General features: G+C 39.5%; 2 protein-coding genes, 1 long non-coding RNA gene and 1 pseudogene across 7 annotated transcripts; 2 read left to right on the forward strand and 2 right to left on the reverse strand.

Annotated features, from left to right (window-relative positions):
- Positions 1–322: 322 nt before the first annotated feature.
- Positions 323–3,528, forward strand: LOC135610484 (uncharacterized). 5 transcript variants are annotated; one of them, XR_010486149.1, is made up of 4 exons: positions 323–980; positions 1,234–1,635; positions 2,046–2,159; positions 2,225–3,528. It is a non-coding gene; the product is annotated as an uncharacterized LOC135610484 (long non-coding RNA). The 5 variants fall into 5 exon arrangements; XR_010486151.1 differs by having other exon boundaries at positions 2,250–3,528; XR_010486147.1 differs by having other exon boundaries at positions 1,234–2,159.
- Positions 3,529–3,553: 25 nt separating this feature from the next.
- LOC103974960 (blue copper protein 1a) lies at positions 3,554–4,866 on the reverse strand. Its single transcript, XM_065105031.1, has 2 exons — positions 4,637–4,866; positions 3,554–4,026 (listed from the first exon to the last, which is right to left on the reverse strand). Exons 1-2 carry the CDS (start codon positions 4,806–4,808, stop codon positions 3,698–3,700), a joined length of 501 nt encoding a protein of 166 aa, XP_064961103.1. The 5' UTR covers positions 4,809–4,866; the 3' UTR covers positions 3,554–3,697.
- Positions 4,867–8,028: 3,162 nt separating this feature from the next.
- LOC135610485 (protein-tyrosine-phosphatase IBR5-like) lies at positions 8,029–16,358 on the reverse strand (annotated as a pseudogene).
- Positions 16,359–16,544: 186 nt separating this feature from the next.
- LOC103981065 (uncharacterized) lies at positions 16,545–19,865 on the forward strand. Its single transcript, XM_009397654.3, has 3 exons — positions 16,545–17,087; positions 18,594–18,749; positions 19,531–19,865. Exons 1-3 carry the CDS (start codon positions 16,806–16,808, stop codon positions 19,747–19,749), a joined length of 657 nt encoding a protein of 218 aa, XP_009395929.2. The 5' UTR covers positions 16,545–16,805; the 3' UTR covers positions 19,750–19,865.
- Positions 19,866–20,013: the final 148 nt, after the last annotated feature.

A 20,013-nucleotide genomic window follows, 5' to 3' on the forward strand; every position in this document is an offset into this window, starting at 1 on the left:
ACAGGCATCATCATCTCCTATCATCGTAAAGAGTTTATTTGTCCAGAGTGTCTCTGCGTGCATGGCAGCTTGAAATTTGACCATCGCTCGAGGTGGAAGAGAGAAGATGAAATTGCAGCAAGTACTCTCTCGACCATTTTATTGCAATGGATAGCACACGACTAGTCTCACTCCTTCCCTTATTATGCAAAGACAAAATATATGAAAGCAAAAGAGCACAGAGAGAGAGAGAGAGCAGCATTCATTGCTTATTAGATGTGAAGCGGACATGAGAGCTGAGGGAATGTGCCTACACTCATAAACAAGCAAAGTTACCAGGACTAGCGCAGCAGGCCATGTGTAGGAAACTAAAAGCAGACGTCCAGAAGGCCCTCCTCCTCACTTTGTGGTTTCAACAAATGGGCAGTGCTCAGGTCCAGCTCTAAAGATCTACCACCTTGAACCTAACACATGGGGTTTCCCTCCCACTACTCCACCTGCATCAACACAATCAAACCATGTCCTTTTTGGACAACGCAAGTCACTCTGAATCAATGTACCAGTTGGCTTATCAGGGAGAGGTCGTCGAGACTCGAGTACATCGGAGTGAGGAGTCCTCCAAATCTCGAGCCTCTCCTCTTGATTATTAGCAGTTGGCGAAAATTTATCAGCCGATCAGAACAGGGAGCACTCTGCTTGGAAATTCTCGTGGAATGGGTCTGGCTGGTGGTCTTGTCAGGAGAGTCTTCTCCAGAACTCGATCTCGTTCGGGCTTTTCAAAATGTCATGTAAAAACCCCTTCATATCTCGGATACACTTTTGCCGCTTTGCTATGGCATCCTGTTTGTCTTATGATTGTTTGATGCTTGTGGTTAATATGTTTCTTTGACGTGAGGGACTGCTCTATTATCTGGGACCAATTCGCTACCGCTGGAGAATTAAACTGTGGTTCATGAGAGCAATGCATCATGGAAACTGCTGATTGATGCAGCACCAAGCATGTATTCGATCTCCATCTTCTCCTCAGTTTTGTGTATGTTTTAGTATTAGTTAGAGTGGTGTTGTCGGTGTGCGTTCTTTTATTTTTGCAATAGATTTCATTAAATGCTGCTCCGTATTTCTAATTCCTCGACTTCCAAGTTTACCACATTGTCCTCTGTTGTCTACACTTCTCCGTTACCAGAGAGTTGCTTATAAATAAATATTCTTCTTCTTACGTTACAAGTTGGACTTGTTGATTTTGTTTTGGAGTAGGATAAGATGGTGCAGAAACCATGCAATAAACCGGCTATCGATTCGTTAGTTCTGGCTCATGAATCGCAGCTATATTTGATCAACTCTGGGTCTCGACAGGAGAGGCGCTTCCCGGTAGATAGGAGCAGATGGAGTTCGATCGGACTCTACCTTTGCGGAGAAGAATTCAGTTGGGTTCTGGCAGAGTGGGACATAGCCTCTTGCAGAGAGAGACACTGAAGCGACGATGATGCAGCCCGAAGCTGAACCTTCAGGAGACGGTGCTGCAACCCATGGAGAAATCAAAGTAGAAGAGAATGAAGAGATATGTACCAAACGGATCGAGAGCCTACTGCCCACACAGTCTCTTCTCGTCGAGAGGAAGCAGCAATCGTTATCCGATCAGCTTTCAGATGATTTCTGGTTATTTCTACATCCAATTACTTCCCATGGATGAGAGTCATGATGACGTTCTGCTAATCGGCATCTTTCACGAATTATCCCATCACCCTAAATGAATGTGGACTTGCTTTGAAGAAACTCGTATTCTTATAAAGACACATCCTCCTCGCGATCGATCGTACATATAGTTTATGAAAGTGATGTCACCACAGAAAGAAAGGAAAACGAAAACTGCCCTTCATTAATTCTGCAACACGAATGCTGCTCTAACCTGGGATGTAGAACACTGGATTTCACAGGAAGACGTTGCTTCTAACCTCTCTCCTTTGAGATTATGCTGTTTGAGTTCAGATTCACTTGCAAGAATGTTTCTTGCATTTTTATCTATCTTAGAAATGATGTCAGCTTCATAAGCTGTGTCTCCCTTGCAGGAAGAGTGGGACGACAGCACTCTTAGCTGGAGCATCTCAAACCTGAGAATCCGGAACAAAATGGAAGCGACGACCAGACGCCAAAGGGCGCTTGCATACGCTCTGTCACAGCAGGTAAATCTCGCGTAGATTCAACAGCTCGATGCATACGGTGATGAATTAATGCTGGCTGACGACAGCTGAGAGTGATGGATGTGAACCCAGCTGAGAACTCGCGTGACGAGAAAATGATGGGCGCAAACGGACCCCACTGACCTGGGCGCGGGGTGGAGCTGGCTAGAGAGATGGACGGCGACACGGAAGCAAGAGCAGATATCGGTCCATGATGATCGTCGTATTATGGAGCCGTTCGATCAGATTTCCACCACCAACACGGTCGACAAGAGATTTGACTTGGCAGTCGGGGAAAAGGAAATCTGTGGCTCTAATGATGTATGGGTGAACGTCTATGCCTCTTCCGTGCCTTGTCAGACTCCCAGAATCGGTTGTCCATCAGATGGTACAAGGAAGTTGAAGACGATGAGAAGGAAAACGATGCCAGATTACCACTGCAATTCCCAGCCTGGCAAGGTAAGCATTGGTTTCTTTCTGAAGCGGCAGCAAGGTCTTTCATCAGCGACACGGATGCACGCCAAGGAAAGCGAAAGCGAAAGCGAAAGCGATGATGCTAGCTAGGCATGCATCATCGATATGTTTTTCTAAAATATGGAACCTGAATCTATGCATTCATGAAACTGCCGAACTGACTGACTCACATGATTAATCTTCTGCTGCCGTAGTTTTGCAAGTAGACACTGATCGTCTTCCAATAGTGTGCGTCTGTCAACGGTATCCATCCACACACGTTTATATCATTGTGAAAATCCATCGCTGTTTGGTCCTCCTAGATAAGCAAGAGGGAGCACGAGAGAGCAGCAAGAGAAGAGAAAAGGTGGAAGCAGGAACGGATCATCGAGAGCATGTATGAGATGGAAGGAACAGATATGTGATCAATCCATCGGACCACTGATAAATGCATCGTGAATAGGTTTCTTGCTGGATAAGCAGCTCCATTGCTAGATCCATGGCATGCAAGTTTTTTGAAGTTTCACCGAAGAAGCTCCATGATCAGACTTTTTATTAATTACTTTTTTGTCTCTCTCGCTTGTAAGAGAAGGAAATAAATAGTTGAGAAAGAATCAAACGCATGCATGTCATGCAGGTCGATGTATCCTCCTTTTGTCAGAAGGAAATAATTAGTCCCAACGGCTGTTCCGAGTTCGAAGGCCAGATGCATCCTCCTTTTGTCAAAGAAAAAGAATATGCCTGATCAAAAGAACAACGTGCTCCATTAGAATCACAAGACCAACAACGACTTGATGAAACCCAAGCAAAGGTGGATTAACAGAGACCACCGTGAAACGCGGTCGATCGAGTGAAGAGCTAGAAATTGTCGTTAAAAGAGCAGAGATCAAACATTGGAGCTTAAATTAGACGTACGTGTGTAGTAGGAATAACCCCACCGAGCATCAGAGAATATATCCTTTTTTTATAATAAGAACAAATTAAGCCAAATCAACAAACTGACGGACGAGAATGCTGAAATGCACCACAAGCAACACCATAGATCTCAAACAAGTACACCAGCGTTTGTTGAAACATGGAAGATGGACTCAAGGCCATACGCGGGCTAAATTGATGGCCAGAGCAATCCACAGCAGATAAGTTGCTTTGAGATGGATGGAGGCGGAGGATTCAGGTGCTGAAGCCGCGACTCCATCTGACATCACATCCCCGGGCATCACGTCCACATGCAATTTGAGTCCCTTCCTGCAGTTCTCCAGCTTACCGCTACTGAAGTAACGTGTGCCTTCTCCATCGAGACTCACTTTGTCAAGGCCATTCACGTACATCCTAATTGGGTTGCTCAGGTCACACGACTCGTACTCTTCCTTGCTCTGTAGCTCCATGAGGCTTTCTTCGGCCGCGGAGTATGCAAACCCTGCCAGCACCACAATCAACATATAGTTTTTGCTAGAGATGCGTATTCCCGGGGTGTCAGATTATGTACTAGTCATAGATCACGGACGGCTTCACCATGTTTGATTTCAAGGAATTGGCAGCACGAGCATAAGCGGCATTAAAACAAACTTGATTTGACGGAATCGTAATGCATTTGCGGAATACCGGTGTTCAGATCAAACACGAAGCGCCCTGACAATTGGTGTAAAGTTTTCAGGAACTATGCAAGTTTAGCATGAGAGAAGGCAAGCGTGGATGGTTTAAAGGTTTGACTCGACGGATGATGGTTATTCCTAGGTAATATTATCAAGATCCGACACCTGACACGCGTTCTTCATAGTTTCATGGATGGACTTCATCACTATCATCGTGATGATCTGTAGTTTCTGGACTTGTTGAGGTTGCTAGCTGTATATGCTTCGACGTTTGCTAGATGTTTAGAGAACTATTGAAGATCACAAACCAGCAGGTTTGCTGATAGCATGTCTTCCTCGGCGGCCACTCACACAAGCACGCACGATGTATTTCTTAAAATCTATCCATCTAACAAAAGAAGGGGAGAGAGAGAGAGAGAGAGGATCTGATCTTACAGATGTTGTCTCCGACTCTAAAGACCCTGTCGATGGTCCAAGCAGCCACATCAGAAGAGACATCCCACCCATGATCATCGCCCACTATATGTTGCACCGCTTGTGCTGATGTCAATAGCATAGCGACAACAGCAGCAGCAGCAGCAAAGGAGCCGCCGAAAGAAGCAGCCATGTCGTGAAGAAGAGAAGGGGAAGGAAGCAGATGGTGGAGACGTAGTGCGGCGGAGGGAGGGGCAGGTATATGAAGGAGGTAGACGCGAAATAACAAGGAAATGTTTATTCCGTTTCCTTCATCCACCCTTCTCAACCAACCGTCTGTCTCTCCGGTAGGTGGCGGGACGAATGGTGGTTTTCTCTCGTCGTCCGAACCAAACCGATAGGGTCTCTCTCGCGTATACCAATTACCGATAGCATCTAAATTTTCACACAGCCACGGTTGTTTGTAATATTAATTTTTGGCACCCAAACAACAAAATGCACGACTCGATGCCCATTCATTTTTTATTTTATTCGTGGACGTATGACAGACAGACAGAGACACGCCCCATTCATTTTAGCAAACAGCAAAGAAATATTAGATTAGTCCTTCCCAAAAAAACACCCGATCCGAAATCGTTCTGAACCACAACGCCCCCCCGTCACCACCGACCGCCAGCTTATGGGTCACAGGGACTGGGCTCTCATGAACCGTAAGACTGGCACTTATATAGCTGAACGGGTCCAAAGATGGCTCGGGTCGGGCTCAGCCTGCACCCACGGCACCGGACTCTAAACCAAGCCGCAGAGGCCCTGAGCCGGATCACATGTGCGGACCGTGCCCAAGCCTAGACAGCACAGCTCTGGGCCTGATAAGCCCGTGTTGGCCTGAGCTGCGACTAATGTACAAGGCCGGGCCGCACCGCGCCTCGGGCCTAAGTTCGAGCCACGACGAGCGCTGGGCGGGGACAAGCCCAGCCGCCTTGGTCGCCGAGCCGGCTGCTAGATCCGAGCCGATCGAAGAAGGGGCTTCAATGGGCCGGCCCGCTGAGCGGCGCTGTTGGCGACGCTGAGCCAGACCCTAGGTTGCTCGGACTTCAGGCCCAGCCCGCACCGAAACCAGCCAGGGTCTTGGCTTGATCCGGGTTGGGTTAACCCGGTCCGAACTCCGGTTGGACACGAGTCAGACCGAATCCGAGAAGCTGAACCTCTCATTCCAATTTCAATGAAATGCCCACTTTTTAACATAAACTTAACTTGAAAAGCTACACTTTAGACATGCAAAAATTATCAGAAAGTTAGAATCAATCAATCAAATAGATTTATCAAATTAAAAATTCAAATTATTTTTTCATGAATTTAAAACCCAACAAGTTCATAATTCTGAATTTTAAAATATACAAATAATGAAAATTCGAATATAATTTCATAAAACATTTGAATGTCTACATAAAATAAAAAAAAACTAATTTTAATCCTAAAACAAAATTTTAAAAATTTAATTTATGTTTGTATATCATTTTTAAAATCTAAACAAAATAGTAACTCATCTATTTCTAAATTAAATATTTAGAAATTTTCTAAATATTATAATTATGAAATAATACTAATATTTAAAATAAATATTATAACCTGTCTCTCGCATGTATTTGATACCACTTTGTCACATCCTTAATTGAGATTATCAAAGATATATATTACCCAAGCGATACCTATCCGGAAGGATCAGTATATATGTTCACTTTATGCAATCGATAAAAGACCTGTAGAGCAAGTAATATGTCATCGTGCATGAAAATAGTAATATAATTAATAGTAATATAATTAGGATCTCAAATAACTCAAATCAAGTAACTTTTATTAAACATAAAATATTTTTAAAAATGAGTTGAATGAGTGCACACAAAAAGGGATTTCGAAGGCAGGGCTAATTTTCATGTTATACTTTCATCAAACAAAAACCAAACATACCAAAGACGTTGAATCACCCTTAGATATATAAACAAGACCCCATCCGCCCTAGTGCCACCCAGGGGTTCAAATGTAGTGAGACGGTTGACGTTTTATATTGTAAGACCGTTCTATCATAAATCATTCTATGGCACAGAGTTGTTTTGATTAAATTTCCCTTCATATGGTATCGTACAATTAAAAATATTTTTGAGTTTTATATGATAAAAATATAAAACAAAAACACTAATAACAAATCATATTACAAAACTTGAAGGGTCAATGGCCTTCCCCCGTAAAATTTGCCCATTGCATCTTTGAATCCTTCACCATCTCCTCTAACTACGTCCACGCTATCCTTCGAATATGAGATAACTTGATGAGAGGATAATGCATAGACATACTATCTTCGACTAACACATCACCTAAAGATGAGGAGTTGACGGTTGTTGATTTCTGACCACTTTGAAGGGACTTCCAATTGAAGCAAGCTCGACTACATTGGTGAGAAGAATTGTGTTATTTTGATTAGCTTCACCAAAATTTCTTGAGTTGTACTTCTTGCTTTGAGCTAGCTACTTAACTTTCAGGATTATCTATAACCCATTTGTAACTATAATTATACTCTTTCTTTAAAGTATAAGTTTGATTAGTGCTAAGAAGACTCACTACTTCAATACCATGCCTCATCCTCTTATGTTCATGGCCTTCAATCCGATGCTTTCTAGATTAAGTTCTTGGGCGATCGAGTCCCTCATAGATTCAAGATTGTTATAATGCCTTACCTCTACTGATCAACTATTGATTTTGCATGTCCTATGACTCAAGAAGCATTTTGATTTTAATCTTTCATTAATCAACTTGTAACTTTTCAATGTGGTCAACGCCATCCTATGTTACATGGTTTTTGTCAACTCTAATTCTTTGAGCATTTATTTGACATGAATAATCGCTCACCCAATCTTGGTCTTGGAAAGCATCATAATATCCAGGAGAAAAGATAAGCTTTGGAGTAGTATATCTTCGATTCGAGAAGCTTATTTGATAAGCCCCAAAAATTCTCCCACTCCGAAAATGATACCTAATGGTTGATATCTTCGACTCTTTAACTAAGTTTAACTAGAGTTGCTAGCACACATCTTCTTCAAGAGTGGCATAAAGTTGGTGCTCCGGCTCTTAACTCTTGTATAGAGAATGTTAATATTTAAAATTCTAAATATTAAATATGAACTTCAATCTTTTGATTTGTGTTGACGTCTTTATCAATATTTTTTTTATTTTTTTAAAAAATAAAACATTTGATATTCCTACATGCCAAATGAAAACCCTAATTACTCACAAAGATTTTTGAGATAATTTAATATACTTTCTATTTTCTTGACTTAAGTTAGAAATCAATTCTTTTTAAAACTAATCTCCCATCTAAATTTAGAAGTAACCCAAAAAAGATTTAAATAATTTAATCATGTCAAAAATTCGATCTATTTCGAATTGAATTTATTCGATGGTTACACGGGTACTTTTGGCAAGGAGTGACAATCTTTTCCAATGGAACACACAAGTATGTTGAGAATCATATTAGCACACCGAAAGAAGAAGCATTACGAGGAAAACTGGTTTGGTCATCTTGTGAACCACGAACTCACTCGTTCTTAAAGCGTTACAGTAGCCTGGAAAGAAGCAAAAATACAAGAAAAAAGAAAAAAAAGATCATCTCTCCTCCAACACTTTTTGATCACAGACCTGAGAACCCTGTCTTTTAGATGCAAATAGGATGGGATCTCCGGATCCAGATGCTTTTCATTAATTCTTCAGGAGCTGTCAGTAGGAGGGACGACTACAGAAGCATTGTTTTCCATCTCCTATCCACTCCAAGTTTCTTCCTGCTCCCACAAAAAAAGAAAAAGCAAAAAAAAAAGTGTCATGTAGGCAGGTGTTTGTAACTGATCGTTCGAAGATGGATGATGCAGTTGGCTGATTGAACATTAATAATGGAGATGGATTGACTGCTTGGGAGAATTCAAAGCCAGAAGAGGCAAATTGATTCAAGAACAAGTACAGGTTGTGTGGTAGTGGCTTCACTGCTATCCAAAAATCTTTTGTTTCGTAACCGCTGATGGACAGCTTCAAAAAGGAATAGCTTGGCATCAACCAATTATTATACAGCTCTAAACTGCTTGTGGATCCTCCATAAAAGAAAGAAAGAGTAAAAAACCCATTACCTTCAAAAATTTGTCATTCGTTTCTCTATCTGAAGCCAAAAGTACACCAAAAAAGGAAAAATATAATGAAACAAAAATGAACTTATGCAAACTAAAATCACCTGGGGATAGGTCACCGAATTTAATCCATTGAAAACTTCATGCGAGTGGCCATCCTTTGCATTTCATCAAATAGGCTATTACAATTGCAGGTGACCTGCCACAAGATAACAATGATACAGATGATTCGCATATGATATTCATATACAAACACACAAGTTAAGTAAATCAACCAATTTTTTTCCCAACATACAGTGGACAAGAACATGTGCTTCCTCCTTGTTGCATTGTTCTGCATAACAGAAGATAAATGTTGTGGAAAAGAACACGAACTACATGAGAGGAAAAACATTCTGCACACCAAATGATAAATGGTATGAAAAGAAACAAAAACTACATGAAGAAGAGAAAATTATGAAACCAAGGATCAATCAACATAGTGACTAGCTTTTGTAGCAGGTCTGGATAGAGCATATCATGCTATAAGCAAAATACTGCAACAACCATGAAAACAATTAAATGCAGATGGAAGGTAAGTCATCAAAACCAGATACTACCAGATTTATCCTGCACTTTAAATCCTAAGAATACTTCTATATTTGCATTTAGCATATTCATCTAAAAAACAAATTCTAGGATACTCGGCTTATTAAAAAAATCCTAATTATGTTTGTCCGCTTAGTTACCTTTGCTCCAATTGACTCAATTTGACCCAATGGAAAAACTGAATTAATTAATTGAAAGGTGCAAAACCATGTAACCCAAAATGCTTTAGTCCTCCGATATAATGATGGTGGGTCAATCTAGCCTATATATCATAATAGCCATCATCTCATTTCTAACGTCAGATTAAATCCGAATGTTACACTTACCATGTCCAATTGTTAGTCTCACAAAAACCTCAAAATTTAAACTTGTCTGATGCCTAGTCATTTTGATCTAATTTGACTAGACTTAAGTTTTACTTACCAAGGAATATTAATGATGATAATTTTATTACTATTATTATAGACTTGTTATCATTCCTAGATTGATGTGTATTTTCTTGGAGAATAAGGAATTTATTTTACAAGGGAAGAACTAATGTCGGATAAGAGTAGGAAACCATAGATATGAGGCTTTCTCTTCTATATCCTCCGCTGCTTCCCTCTTCTTGCTTTGTTGCTTCAACCATAGAATTCTAGCTTCTCTTTTCACAAAATCCTACTCTATCGGCATCCTTAGAATCTTAAAATCCACCACGGGATTTGCAACACTCCCGATTAGTCCCACATCGGAGGAGGGCAAGACTAAAATTGACTTATCAGGGTTTGATCGGTATACTACTATCAACTTCAGCTTAAGTATTTTGACCACTACTGTCAACTTATAAGGGTCTGATCGATGCACTACTGTCAACTTCAGTCTAAGCATACGATGTGTATACCAGGGAACTCATATAACTACCACCCAAGGTTTAACATACCGTGCAATGTACCTCTCGATATGGGTGGTACATTAGTACTCTCCCATGTATTATGTGTTAGTATGCTTGGTACGACACGGTATAACTTGGTATGACAATGGTTTTGTGGCTATGGTCGTTGGGCGAAAACTCATTGGTCCTTTGTCAACTTTTCCAACATTAAGAGCTTCTCTACCTACATCATTGTTAACCTAATGGTCATGCTCTACAATGACGTCGGATCTAGGACTATTGACCTTAGTGACTCGATGAGGTAGTTCGACTTCTCTCTTAGGATAGGTTGCTCTGGGTCGTGGCCATGTCGTTGTCCACTCAGCCATGGTTATTGTTGCCACACCTACCTTTGATCTATGTCCATGTCCAATCATTAGACCATGATTGGAACAACATTAAAGGTTTTGGATTGTTACTCATGCACTTGTGTGACCACATCCAATGGATGGGACCAATTTCGATGGTTAGCCTCCACTTGTATATTCTTCCTCATAGCTTTTATTTCTGGATCATGCCTTGCGTCCTTGGAAAGATGCTATTGAACTTATTTGCATACCAAGTCTTTGCTAAGAAGTATTCATGAGATGCATGTTACTGATGCATGCTTGGAGCACCTATCATCGGATTGAAGAAGTTTTGGAACATTGTACACTTGTCTAGATGTTTGTCTAGTTAAACAAAAATCCGAGTAAGTGGTTTGTCAACCTAACTAGATGTTTTAAAAAAATATTTTTATTATTTAATAAAATTTTAGATGTTAACTTGAATATCAAAATTAGATGAGCATATATTTTATATTTGTTGATTGAATATCATGATATATCATAGTTTATTTACCTTTTTAAAAAATGGGTAAGTACCCGACATGAATATCCCTGATTGTATTGTTTGTGCCATAACATGTTAGTCATTTAAATTGTCCCATGGATATTTTTTTAAATATGAATTTAGCATTTCTAAAGTAATTGACATTAAATATAAATAAATATTATATATATGTATAATTTCAAGTTAGTTCTCAATTATCTGACTACAAAGACTTATAAATCATTGCAGATTCCAAGAATGGTAACCTTTTGGACCGTGAAGAGATGTCGTTTAATTCCACTAAGACAGGTGATAAGGTAGTATGAATGATCTCTGGCAATAGTCTTATAGGATAATTAAAGAGAAAATATTTTATCATATGATTTTCAAAAATAACATCCTCTTGAAAAATGTACTCTTTGGTGTAAACACTTGATACGTGGGATGACATAAGTCGACGAAGGATGTCGTCCATAATGGAGTTGATTCTCTCAAGCTTAGTATGTACTCGAGTATCCAGTAATTATATTTTCTGAAAAGAGGAAGATGAGTATATATGATATATGATATAAGTACAAGATTAAAAAAAAAGGGAAAGATGGTTTGATATTTGAATACAAGCACATTCTTGGTCTTATTCTTAATCTTATGCATATTGATTTATTCTTGTACAAAATGCATGTATTATTCTTATTGATGCATTGTAAATTATGTTAATATGTTTAAAGCTTAATGCATATTTTTTTATTGAAATATTATAAATTATCTTAAAAATATTTAAAGCCTTGCTTACCCGTCCTATGGAGGAGCCTTGTCCACTTATTGGGTTTTTTTAAAAAAAAAATATTCAACCTCTCCACGATCTCCACAAGTAATTTTTCAAAATGTGTTTAGGTGATCTAAGGTTGAATAAGCATCTTAATGTTCCACATCTTGATGTTCTACGTATGTCATAAAGATTAGAAAGTCTGTCGCAAACATTGTTGTTAGAAAAATTTTGATTCAGAATTATGAAATAATTAGATGATACTTCTCGATGTAATAATCTTTTATTCATTTCCTATGTTCAAATTTTAAATATAGTAAGCAACACAAGTCTCCACTTGAGTGACTATGAGGGACTGATTTTAATGAAAAAGGATAGGACTTGAACTTGTTTAGCACATGGTCATTCGGTGGACCATCACATCCCCCACTTTGGAGGCATGACACTTTGTGCTAAGCCTTTCTAATTCTTGGAGTCCTTGCAAGTAAATTTTGTTAGTTTACCAAATTTTTTTCCTTCTTGTAAGCAACCACCACAAATGGCACATTACATCAGATTAGAGGACATAGGAATAGTCACTAGTAAAATAAGCCAGTAAAGGAAAATTTAAAGCATACATATATAACATCACACATGATGCTAACAATAATTTCCATTCTAACTATTAGTACATTTAAAAAAGTGAATATATATTCTAAGATAAGATCACAAAGTTATTAAGAAAAAGGAAATTATGATAAAGTGAAAGTGGCTCCTATTCTAAGTATCAACACAATTACCTAAGTGATTATATATTCTAAAATAAGATCACAAAGGTATTGAAAAGTGCAAATTATGATAGAGTGAAAACAGCTTCTATTCTAAGCATCAGCACAATTACAAAAGTAATTATATATTCCAAGATAGGATCACAAAGTTAATGAAAAGTGCAAATTATGATAGAACGAAAGTAGCTAGATAACTGAGATGGCAATATACCTCATTATTTGGAAAAAGAATTTCAAGTTGCCAACTGTAAGTTACAATTGTAAGTAATTCATGAACATCAAAGTTTTATATCTTGAATAATCATACCTCAAAACTGAATCACATTATCAAATTGTAGAATTTTGTCAGCTTGGAAGCAGTGATAAGTAAAGGAATTCTTGTATAAATTTTTTGCAAGCAGGAACAGTCTGCAAGGTCATATCTAACAATGGATTATAACATCAGATAAAATTTCAAAAGAACGATATTTCACTAAAGCTAATGAGCATCATTAGGGAGCAAAAGTGGAAAAACACTTAGTCAACATCAACAATAGTCCAAAAATTACCATGTCTTTCAATCTACAAGAAGGTCAAACTTGATATTCAACAAACGAAGGTAAAACCATGCTGTAAAATTGAAAACCTACCAAAGCCTTTAAAAAAGAATTAAAACCAAAAATGTAAAAATAGATACCTAAATTGTCATAAAGAATGAATAGTTCTGCTTAGTGTAAAAGGGATCACCATGGTGGCAGCATTGGAAAATATTTAATAGCAGGTGTCATACTGTAGCTGTAGCAACTTTTTTTGTGTCTTTGGGAAAATAACAGCCATTGTAGCAGTTTAAGCCTAAGAAGCATGGACATGTGCTTTTGGTGGACACGTGTTTCGACATGTCCTTTTTTATTTATTTTCATTTCTATTTGTGGGACACCACACGACTCCTGCTTCGCTCCCGCACGCTTTGGATTCTGCATTGAGATGAATCGTTGACATCACAATGAAAGAAATCTAGAGATCGTCACAAGTAAACATATATAAATTATATATGGAGATTGTTAAATATTATTTGATGCATTCTATCTTTATTTTCGATACTTACACTTAGATGGTCTTAATTGTTTCAACCTCAACGATGATATTTATTTGTTCACATTGCTGAGTTTATAAAATTTAAGTATATATACTATAAACCTCATCTTAATCAAATATTATACATATATATTAAAAAATACGAATGTCCTTGCCATGTCCGTGTCCTAATATTTTTTAAAAAATGGCGTGTCGCCATGTCTGCGTCGTGTCATGTCTGTGTCCAATGTTCGTGCTTCTTAGGTTTAAGCCAACACGTGCTTCTTAGGTTTAAGCCACCATAACAACCTCTACACATTTAACCAAAGCAAACACTCTAAGCCATTTGTTTTTTTAATGATAATACACTGGATGCATCTCAGTCCAACCAATTTATTATTGAATAGGTTAAAAATGTCTGCAACAAGATTATTGAAGTTAAACCAATCTCTCACTTGTCATTTGGTGCTAATCAGTCCACAGAATTTTTTTTGACCCAAATTTCCAACCCAGGAACCATGTCGCACTTGTTTCATTAAGACTTCACGGAGAAATGAGAGAACATAGAGTCACTGGATGTTCTTTCTCTCTGGAGAACAAAAAAGTCTTCTTGCTGAAGAATATCGTGATTAAGATCATCATTTACTTCCATTCCATGTTATAATAGACTTTGGTATTATTTCCAACTTTTTTTATGATAATATCTGGGTTATGGATAACTGTATTACAATTTATTATCTTGGTATCACATATCATCACCTTGTGCAATGCTCTGTTATTATACACCAAGTGAAAGTGTAAACTCTATATGAACATTTGACATTTGGATATTTGTCATACCAAATTTACCTCTTTGGATTCACAAGATCTGAATACACATTAGTGGCCCAAAATGGTTTCCTAGCACTAACTATTTTATATCCATAATGGAAATCTGCAACAGTGTGTCTTGTTCATGCTATTTATAATGCTGTTTCTGCTCTACGAAGTTTCTTACAGTTCCTTGGTGCCATCATAAGACACATCCAAACCAAAGCACATCATCATATGATAATAAACAATATAGCTTATGCAAGTGTACATGATGGACATAAGTGAAAAGGCAACATTTCATTGCAACAATCCCTTCACAAACAAAAAAAAAAAAAATCCAGTCACTCAACCCAAAGACATTACTCAAGATTCAGTTAAAAAGCATACTACAACATATATAATAAATAAAAAGTAAATGCCCACCAGAACATAATAAGTGCTATTTCATTGATTCTCAATCTGTAAGAAGCACTATATCAACAAAATAAATCTTAGAATTAGTGTGTTCTGAGCAATTAGAACTCCAATTATTCATCCTAAAAATATGACTTTCTTGAGTTATCTGCAGAAGAAATCTACAGTGATCATTATAGATTCTTCAACCTTTGGAAGGTTTATCGACCTTGACCAGAGTGTGGCCCACTTCTCTATAATCTAAGCAACTAATTAACGATGATACCTGCATAAGAAAATACCTCGGTCCATATATTGATCTGCAAGGTAAACCACTTATGGTTCCATTGATATTTCCAATATCCTCACATAATCGATCAACATAATAGGTCAGACATATTCTAAACAGCTCCACTTACTTCCTTATACACCTTAATAAAAAAAAAGGGGCAGCTTCAGTAGGTTCACTGAAGATCAGAAAGGGAAATATCAGAGGCATTGTTTCTTGTCTCGAAAATGTGATCTTGATAAGTTCTTTGTTCTTCAGTAGACCTTGAAGCTTTTAGCTAATCACATTCTACCACCATAAGGTCAGCCCTAATACAACTGTTTTGAACGAACCAAGTTTCTAAAACAAATAGGTGATACTAGAAGTTGCATAAGTATTGTACATTAACAACAAGATATGACAGACAAAAAAGGTGTATACAGGTTGGAGGCAGAAGGAAAGATATTTCCGCTTTAATTGTAAATGACATAATACCAAACCCTACTAATGCTATGAAGGATGACCAATTGTTACACTAAGTTTCATGCCTTCGGAACAGAAATATTGGAAATAAGGCAAACAGGGTAGCTCAAAGCTAAGATTTCATGCACATCCCGTCAATTACCACAGACCTATACCAGTGTTGCGAACTCGTTACACAAATAGAACCAGTGACCAAGCCCTGGATTCACTCCGCAACAATGGAAACCAATAAACATCAGGGTCAAACCCAGATCATCCAAGAAAGCGCAAGAATCAGATCCAAAGAGGACAAGGCGGGGAACTCACGTCGAGGACATGGGTGACCCCGAGGGCCTTGAGGATCTCCCCAGTGGGGGCGTTGTCCAAGGTAGAGGAAATCCTTGAGGATCTCTGTGGGAAAGGCGGAGGGAAATCCTGTTGGGTCGGCCGCTCGAAGGCGGAGGGGACGCGATGGCCGCAGACCCCGCCCTCCTCGCGCCTGCAGCCGCGGACACGGCAGGGGTTCTCCCTCTCCCTCTTGCTCATGGCGCGGTGGGCCCCAAACGATCCTGTCGAAGAGGCGCGATCTTGCTTGGGTTCATGAAACTCAATCTATGCGTACACGTGGAGAAAAAGAAGCGGGTGATGACGAGACCCATCGGCCATCTGATGGATGGAGAGAGAGAGAGGGTACATAAACCATGGTTGTATTTGGATTTATAAACCATGGTTGCATTTGGAGGGAGCCCAAAGGAAAGCATAAACTCGACCCACCAGCGGGCCCACAGCGGAGGATACAGTTTCTCGTAGTGTGGTTAACATAATCTATGATACATATGTTTTCTTCTTTCATCGTCTGTTAATATCGCTTCACAAATTTATTGTATCGGATAGGTCGGTTTTAGTGGGTTAAGAAGAAGAAGAAGAAGAAGAAGAAGAAGAAGAAGAAGAGGGAGTTCAATTTCAATCGTAGTTGCCCAAGTTGTAATCTGTTGCTTTTTCACGAAGAGAAAGAGAGACGAAGTCATTACGCGAGGACAGTGGTTTTTGGGGTGGGAAGATGCCTACTTCGTATTAAGTCTTATCCGCTGCTTCTCTCTCTCTGTCTGCTCTTTTCCCACAGTCGCTGCTGCTGCTGCTGCTGCTCTCAAAAGCAACCGAAGACGAAGAGTCGGCTCGAGGTTTGTCTGAAAGATGGAGAGCGTGGCGGCCCGTCTGGGCCGGTCGTCGACCCGCTACGGTCCAGCAGCGGTCTTCAGCGGACCCGTGAGGCGGTGGAACAAGAAGTGGGTCCCGCTCTCCAGTCCCGACCACCACCGTCGCCGCAACAACGGCGCCAACCCCCACCTCCTCCTCTACAGGTGGACACCCGTCTCCTCCGCGGCTGACGGCGGCGCAACCACCGCCACCCCCTCCAAGGACTCTGCCACTCCCCCGCCCGAGGAGCCACCCCGTAGGAAGTTCCGCTACATCCCGGTAACCCTCGTCTCCTATCCTTCCCTTTCGATTGGGTGCTTAATTCTTCGGCACAAGTCTTCTGCGACTCACGGGTGGGCGAGGTTTGGTTCTTGTGGAATTTGGGAAGGAGGGTCTCTTTCTCTTTCTCTCTCCCTCTCGTGATACACGAGTGCTATTTTGTTGCCCCTCTTATGATTTTGGTGGGTTTCCTCCCGAGAACAGTATGAATGATGAAAAAATCTCTCTCCTCGGAAGAAGAAGAAGAAGGCGACATCTTGCTAACGGAACGCGAATTTGGGTCCTTTTTTTTTTTTTCTTGTTCATGATATGGGTTTAATCAAAAATAAAAAATTTAGCTGCTTTCTATCGTGACTCTTCCTCGGAAAGGAGGCAGGAAGATGTTGTCGTCTTTGTTTCTGTGAAATGTATACTGATGGTTAAATTTTTGAGAGGGATGACGGCGAGTGGAAATTTTGCTGATGATACAGAAGAGTAAGTGGTTGTTGACAACATGATGGCTGGGTCGGTGACATCCAACTCACATGTTCAGATGGAATGCTAATTGAATTCACCTTGTCCACATCTAGTGCTAAGTTTTTCAAAGACTATGAAAACCTGGTTGTGTGGAAGATATAGTCATGACGATTGCTTTTTCTTTACTTTATCAGCGAGGGAGTTACGTATAGGATGATAACTTGAAGATGTTGGAGTAGTATGGTAATGGTTATGGGCTTATAGAAATATTTCTCGAGTCTATACAAAAAGCTTCTCATAGCACACAATTATAATTATACCGTGAGTGTGTTGAATGGATCTCCAGTGAAATCAGATGGTTTGTCTTCTTGGTTGGGGTTGTGCTGTGTTGTGTTGTTAAGAAATAGACAACTTCCATGTATAAGATCCTGATTGATTCCTTAGAGAACCTTAGAGTTGGCCATGCATAATATTTGATAGTTAGTATTAAGATTCTTTTGGCTTTCTGTGGTTGAGTTGGATAGAAGGTTATATGGACATGGCTTGTGAAAAGCTTATGCCCTTATCCCTTTTGAACTTTTGGGTTCTGACAGTTTCTAGTTATTCTCTAGCACTATGAAGATAATTGAGACCGTCCCCCTTCAAAAAATTAGTTGCCTGCTGAAATTATTGTTGTATTTTTCTTCAAAACAAGATATATGTATGTATGTGTACTTACATCAGGGAGATTCAGTAAGTTTCAGTTTTCACCAAAATCGTAACCTAAATCACCAAATCAGAAGATAAAAGCTTCATATTTGGATCAAAATTGTTCTCCTCTATGCATTTGTGCCATTCTGCAGCCTTCTTTAGCACCATATGTCAGCATTTTCTCGTTATTGACAGAATATTATCTTCTCTTATTTATCTTTGCTCATTATAAATACAGGTGTGTGTTATAAGCATCTCTATATACTAACTTGATCATTTTTTATTAGTCATGTTAGGTAAATCCGATGTAGATTCTGGTCAGGCTTTCTAGTAGATGAGTGTAACTTATGAATAATGCAGATTTCTGTCGTTGAGGAGAAGAAGAAGGAGGCTTCACCAAAGTCCAATGAGGAAACTAAAAAACCTAATGAAACCGACAAATTCCCACGTATAGGCCAAATCAATCCTTCAGGCAAAATACTTGACATGAAAGATGTCTCGGCGGAAGAAGTTCAGGTAACAATTAATTTCTGTATGCTTCCTGGCTGCATCTTTCTCTATAGAATATGCCTACTTCTACCATTACCATGAGTTTCCATAACGTATTTCAATTTATTTGTGGCCACTATGTGGACCCTAGTGCTTACTTCCATAATATATTTCAAATTATTTGTGGCCACTTTGTAGATCCTAGTGCTTGTTTCCATTTCATACATATATTAAAAGGCTGCTTCGATTGATATGCTTCGTATATTTTTGATGTTCACTTTGACTCTCACAACTACCACTTATGAAATACATGCTCGGTGGTGGTTCTACCTCGGTGGCATGTTTGTAACAATCAGATTAGTTCAAGTTGGGAAGGTCAGAAGGATTGAAATAGTTAGTTAGTTGCATTGCCCTGTTCGTTGCGACCTGGGATGAAAACTGTAATTCCAGTATACTTGGTGTAAAGCAGAAAGTTAGCATCTAAACTTGTTGTTCCACTGAACTAAAGTTGTGAATCGAAGGTGGCGAGATTGATATACTTTGAATGATCTGTTTATTAATCTGTCTTTTGTTCGTCTTCAATCATGCAGTCTACTGGCTTAGCGAGCCTCGAGCAGCTCTAGATATCTGGTCAACCTCACGCCATTTATACTTTGGAATAGGATTCCTTTTGCTCGGATACCATCCTGTTCTGTATTACCTGAAGAGTTGGATCAAACAATGCTTGTTGATTTGTATGACACAGATATCGATGCTTGGGGGTTTCAAGAGATGCGAGTGAAGTCCTAATTTTAGTATCTTTTTCCAGGTACCATACAAGGATCAGGTTCCTTCAGAAGAGGGTAGTGGAACTGATTTGGACCTAAGTCTGGGTTTGAGAGCTCCGGAGGGTGATCATGAGAAGGAACTCAGAACAAGTAAACAAGGCGAAGGCCATGGCAAATCGGAGAGAGCAGCAATAAAAGCAGAAGCGCGAAACAAGTTGAAGCGGAAGGTCGTCACCCCGGACCTTGAAATGAGAGTGTAACGTAGTAGGTTGAGTTTGTGCTTAGTGTAAGCTCTTCGTCATGCACGCGCAACTGATGCAATTGTAGTGATCTATCGTTTAAGCTTTAAGCTTGTGCGGTGTGGTGTTGTGGTTTCTTCTCTGGGCCTTTTTATTATCTCGAGTTGATTTGGATGACTGCTGTGGTTGTGGTTGTGATTGATGAATGAGGCACTTGGTGGTTCCGACGATAAAATAAATTGCAAATTCTGGATGCAAAGGTCGATCGATGCGAAGTCAATTGTT

This window comes from Musa acuminata, chromosome BXJ2-4 (assembly GCF_036884655.1).
Source record: "Musa acuminata AAA Group cultivar baxijiao chromosome BXJ2-4, Cavendish_Baxijiao_AAA, whole genome shotgun sequence".
Lineage (NCBI taxonomy): Eukaryota > Viridiplantae > Streptophyta > Magnoliopsida > Zingiberales > Musaceae > Musa > Musa acuminata.